At 38.5% G+C, this 5,731-nt stretch overlaps 1 protein-coding gene across 2 annotated transcripts in view; it reads left to right on the top strand.

Annotated features, from left to right (window-relative positions):
- DNAAF9 (dynein axonemal assembly factor 9) overlaps positions 1–5,731 on the top strand; it is a 62,159-nt gene that overhangs the window by 21,970 nt on the left and 34,458 nt on the right. For both annotated transcript variants that reach the window (XR_008965564.1, XM_057369326.1), the window contains exons 7-11: positions 652–729; positions 1,785–1,883; positions 2,600–2,655; positions 3,638–3,773; positions 5,305–5,386. Coding sequence is in view for 1 of the 2 variants with exons in the window: in XM_057369326.1 (XP_057225309.1) it covers positions 652–729; positions 1,785–1,883; positions 2,600–2,655; positions 3,638–3,773; positions 5,305–5,386 (451 nt within the window). In the remaining variant the exon portion in view is untranslated. The remainder of the gene's footprint in view (positions 1–651; positions 730–1,784; positions 1,884–2,599; positions 2,656–3,637; positions 3,774–5,304; positions 5,387–5,731) is intronic.

Below are 5,731 nucleotides of genomic sequence, written 5' to 3'. Positions count from 1 at the left end.
GTGAGGTCTGGAAATCATTAYTGACATAGCTAATTAAATGAATACCTGGAATAACTGTAAAGCAGTAGGTTAACAAAATTCCAGCCAATGTTGCATTTTTAATTGAGTGGRTGATGGGGAACCCTGTAAATGCAGRATAATTCAGATAGAAATGTCYCCTAGAAATAYATTTTTAATTATTATCATATGCATCATCCTGCTACTTGGAAGAAGGGATTGCAAAATTAAACTGTCTCAGCCTAAATTTACATTGACTTAAGGCAAGACTTGCCTGGTGTTCAAGATGAGTTACCCTGGAATCTGCTTCTTGGCTGTCCTAAYGCAGAAAACTCATCTTGCCCTTTTGCCTGCACCAGCTCATCTTGTTCCTTGCTATTTTAAATTGAAAAACTTTGTGAAACGATTTGTTTGAAGCATTCAAAGAACACTTTKCACACAGTTCAAACCCTCACTTAAAGAAATGAGTCTCTTCACTTTGTTTCTCGTCTTTTTTTTGCAACCAGCAGTGTAAAAATATTTGTGATATCAGAGTTAAGAAGCACTGTTAGGCAGGGCAGTGTGCTCCAGGGCTGTCTCAGTGCAGCTTAAACCTGAACCTGTGGCCTCCTCCTGATGTTTTTCTCACAGAAATATATTTTAAATCTCTTTCAGTTGATGGATGTCAGTGTTGACTTGTGGAAGACCTACAGCAAAATGGATCCTGTGTCCTTGGAGGATTTGCTCTTTGAGGTAATGCAGGGGAAATGTTCTGCATCAGTTCCTACTTGGTGTAACTGCAGAGTTTGGTTTTTATGGTGTTTATGGACTTAATCTAAAGGTTTTGCCTGCTGCCTCCTTCCATGCCTTAAATCCACCACAAATTCTGCAAAACACTAAAATTACTTGTTTTGGTTTCCTTGCATTTCTTACTTTGTCTGCAAGTCTCCTCCAAGTTTTTATTCATGTCATTAAACCACGTACAAAGTACATGAAGTTGCTGTTTGTKTGTGTTAATCCTCATTTTGCAGCAAGGAGGGTTTAAAAAATCCCCTTTGACACACAACCGTTCTTCCAGGATAAAAATGCATTTTTCAAATGCTTTGTAGCTGTTTTAAGTGGGGAACAGTGACACTCAGTGGTTGTCCTGATGCTTTGGGAAATGCAAATAATGGGAAGTGATTCCTCACATTAATGCTGTGCTTTGATCTCAGTGCTAGAGCAGAAAGCATTTTATGGTTTATAATTTAATAATATATATATTTTATAAGCACTTGTATATATTATTATGAATTTTTTATCTGTTTCTAGCTTGGCAACAAATTAGGCTTTTAATGTGCAGCAAGTTCTGCAGAAATTATCCTTTATTAATAAAATATTAGGAGTTCATGCAATTTAGTTGTTTGATCAACTGCTGTAATGAAAATTAAAATTTCACAGAGTTTTTACAAGGTTCTCAGTTTAAGTAATCACTCTCTGATATTTTACTTCTCCTTTCCTCTGTGAAAGTGAGATTAATGTTTGGGCCTTTTCCTACACCTGTTTAGTCTGCTCTGAGCAGACTTACTGATCATAATTTGAAGTTTAAAGCCTCAAAGTGGTTGCTAAGTTGACTTAAATTTTCTGGAGAAAATAAAGATAAATCCACCCATAAAAAGACACCCTGAAACCCAGCAGAATGTCCTTAGCTTTTAAAATATATTTATTTTTTTGAATTTACTGTTTTATTGGGTAGTTTGTATTTCAATGAAATGTTGATTTTGACTTCCTTTCTCTGCTCTAACACTTGCCAAATATTTTCCTTATAGGATTTAATGATTTTTGARCACCAGTGGACCAACTTTTTTGCTAATTTTGACACTGAAATTCCCTTCATTCTGGAGCTCTCAGAATCTCAGGCGGGGGAGGTAGGCCTGCTTCAGCAATCCTTGAAAATCCTGTTGTCATCCCTGCAGAAGAAATAATAATTTAATAACAATTTAATTTTGATCTTTTTTTTYCCCTACCCCATTTCACCTTGCATGTTTGATGAGTAGAAATGTATGGTTTGGTTTTTTTAWTTTTTAAATCACCACCCACCTTAAAAATTTGTGGTATGATGGTTTAGGAGACTGCTGGGGTAATTCACTCGAGTGTTTGCTCACTGATAATTCAATTTAGGTGATTTCTATCTGCACAAGAGCTATTTCTAGGTAGATTAACTTTCATTTGGATGGAATCTGGTGTATGCATGGCTTAACAAGTTGAATTTGCACCTATCAAACCTCAGACCTAGCTGAGGGTGTAGCATAGGGCATGGGAGAAAATAGAAAATGGGATTTCTGGGGGTTGCTTTTGAAGCATTTTGTTGCTTTTTTGAGCAATTTGGTTTAGGAAAAGGTGYCCCTGCCCATGGTAGGGGGKTGGAGCTGGRTGGGCTTTAAGGTCCCTCCCAACCCAAATCATTCTGTGATTCTRTGAWAWAARATACTTASWGATGTTTGTGTTTATTTATGGAGGTTTATTTATTTTTGAGTGTTCAGGAGTTTTCTCTGAGAATGGTAATTCAGGTTATTTCTTAATGTTAGGATATTTCACGCTTCTATTCATTTACTTCTTAATAATTTTTTTTTCTTCTTCACAGCCCTTCAGAAGTTATTTCAGCCATGGCATGATCTCAAGCCATATAACAGATAACAGGTAATTATTATCCATTATTCCCTGTGGTGTCACTACTACCTCAGTGTGTTATTTCCATATCCCTGATACCATAATGCTTAAAATTCCTTTTGGGACCATTTCAGTAATCACATCTCATCCTGGAAAAAAAACATTCAAAGGCACTTCCTGGAAGGATAAGCTGAATTTTCACAGGATTTAATGCTGAAGTTCTTGCATTTATGATGTAATTTTGTGCATTCTTAATGTGATCAGTTCCTGTTCCATCCCTGGAAGTGTCCAGGCTGAATGGARCTTGGAGCAACCTGGAATAGAGGAAGGGGTTGAAATGGGATGGGCTTTAAGGTCCCTCCCAACCCAAACCATCCTGTGATTCTGTGACAGAATTTTGACTGAAAATCATTGTTTAGCTGAMGGTTGTGTTGCTAAATCCACACTGGGCTGTTTTGAGCTAAATCCAGGTTTGTTTGGCTGCTTGAATCACTCTKCTCATTCCTCTGTATTTGGAATAAACCAGTGCAGTTCAGTGCCCTTTATAGCCTGCAGCATCCTCTGTTGTTTGCATTGCAATCATGAAAAGAAAATAAAAGAAAATCCTTGACCTCTCCAGCTGAGTCTTGGGCCCAAAGCCAGAACTGAACCCAAAATAGTTTTGTTTCTTTCCAACACAGTCATTTCAGGCTTTTTCAAGAGGGTGACTTTGAAACTAAGCAGCTTTTTGAGGCAGTTAAAGATAAAAGAATCTTCTCACAGATTTTGGGAACAACCTTGAGATATGTTACTGTATTTGAAAGAAGTTATCTTTTTAATGCAAGTGGGTTTTTTCTTTGAAATTTGACCCTTTTCAATGGGAAGCTTTGTGCAGCTCCAGACAATTTTTTAATCCTACTCTTGTACTGMGAAATTCAGCAGATGATCCATAGCACTTGAAAGCTTTGATTTCATTTGTTGTTTGTAAACTTCCTGCAAATATTTTGGTGGTGATTCCCTCTTTCCTCCCCAGCCCRAGCCGGCAGCCCTTCGTCCTGTTTGGCAGCCACTCCACAAAAGAGAACTTGAATTCTGGTAACTTTAATTTTCCATCTGAAGGACATCTGGTTCGAAACACTGGCCCTGGTGGAAGCACTGCCAAGCATATGGTAAGGCTTTGGAGAAGTTATTTGAGATTTTGAAGCGTTGTATATTCTCTTTTTCTTGTTTATTTTTTGTGCTTATCTTCCATGAGTTAAATACTTAATTCTTCGTAACGTAAAGCACCTTAGCAATCCATCAGTTTAAGGAACAAATTTGATTTTTCTTGCTCCTTCCAAGTTAAACCATACTGGTTTCTTAATCAGGGGTCTTCTGAATGAGTTAAAATATTTTATTATCTATAAAATCGTGACTTTTTAAACACTTGTGGTGCTGTAAGTGGGTGGGGGAGAGGCAAATGCTGTTTGTGAGGATGTGTGTCCTAACCACAGAGTGAAAATCTGTGACACACTGCACTGTGACACACAAATTCTGTTTTAATCACACAAATTCTGTTTTAATCACTTTTTTTTAGCCATTTCTTAGAAAAGAAATGAAAACACCCTTTTTTTTCTGATAACACCTTTATGAATAGACTTGGGATACCGATGTGTATCCAAATTCCGCTGTGTGCTTCAACATCTATTGATGAAACTCTGAAAAAAGTCTTTCAGTGTGCCAGGAATGTTGTGATGAAGTTGTTCAAGATTAACTTGTTTCCATTTCCAAGTGCAAGCTTGGTTGTTTAAACATTTGCTGAGCTCCGTGGCTCCTTGCACCGYGGCGCAGGGGCCGTGCCGGGGCGAGCGACCCCAGGGATTTGGGATCCTCTGGCTGGAGAACTCAAAAGGGTGGCTCCAGAAGGCAACTGGCAGCGAAGGAGGAGAGAGGTAGAGTGTGGAGAGAGCTCCCTGCYACCTCCAGGGGCTCTGGGAATGGCAGTGGTGTGAGCCCTGTGCTGCTGAGCCGTGGTGGAGTGAGCRCATGAGTGAGGCCATGAGGTGATGAGCTTGTGGACATTTCACGGGGAGCTGCCTCAGGGATGGATGGACGTGAGGTTTTTGAGCACAAATCATTTGTTGAGAGCTTGAGAAGAGAGTGTTTCTCATCCTCCATTTGCTGCTGTAACATTTTTTCTGTAAAAACACTTTGAATTCTGTCTTTTCTTCCCCTTTTATCAATGAGATACCATTTAATCCCTTTCAAAATGCAAGTACTGGATTATTCTGATGTACTTGCTCCATCTGTTGTCCTCAGATTCTGATGYTGTTCTTAAAAAAGGTGGTTTATTTACAGGTACAGGTGATACTGTTTTAATAGGGTGTCATGAAAATAGTAAATAAGACCAAGTGCCAGCATAGTTATGGGAACCTGACACACTTTCCTCTTCATGAAAAGAGCAGTTGGCATAGGAAATTGAAAACACGAGTCAGAGCTCATCTCCTTCCCAAAGTCTTTCAACCATTCAGGTCAAGTCAAAAGTGAAATAAACCTTTGAAAACGTAAGTTGCTTTTTCACAATCCGGTTCCGTCTGTGTTGTAAACTYCTGTAGTCTTGTCAGTGCTTAGAAGACTTAAGGGGAACGTAGTTAATTGTTAATTACTGCACTGATTCATTTTACTAATGGCTGTTTGTATCTCATTAATACTGACTGCTAGGTAGTGCAGTGTGTGTCTCCAAAGGGACCTCTGGCTTGTTCAAGGACCTATTTTTTTGGAGCCACTCACGTTCCTTTCCTGGGTAAGTAGATAAAATGTACCAAGGCATTTATTACCTATGATTCCATACAAATTTGTAGCATTTAAAATGCTACAAATTTAATTTTCAAAGCTCTGCTTCCTTGATGAGCATCAGGCCATGGAGTGGTAGATTCTGTAGCCAGTGCATGAAATCATYGCAGATTTTGTGGATAAAATTTGTCAGATCTGAGTGCTACACATAAAATCTGTCAGATCTGAGTGTGCAGGCCTTTTCCAAGTGCTAAAGGAATATTTAAGTCCATGTTCCATATGGGTTTAGAGAAAAACAGTTTCCAAAAAGTGGTTGGCAAGCAACTGAGGATTTTTAAATAAAACCAGAACCAAA

Source organism: Malurus melanocephalus, unplaced genomic scaffold (genome assembly GCF_030028575.1).
Source record: "Malurus melanocephalus ecotype Western Australia unplaced genomic scaffold, MMel_1.1 scaffold_107, whole genome shotgun sequence".
Lineage (NCBI taxonomy): Eukaryota > Metazoa > Chordata > Aves > Passeriformes > Maluridae > Malurus > Malurus melanocephalus.
Note: the sequence above shows the minus strand (reverse complement) of the source record. Positions and strands in the feature narration are given on the sequence as shown.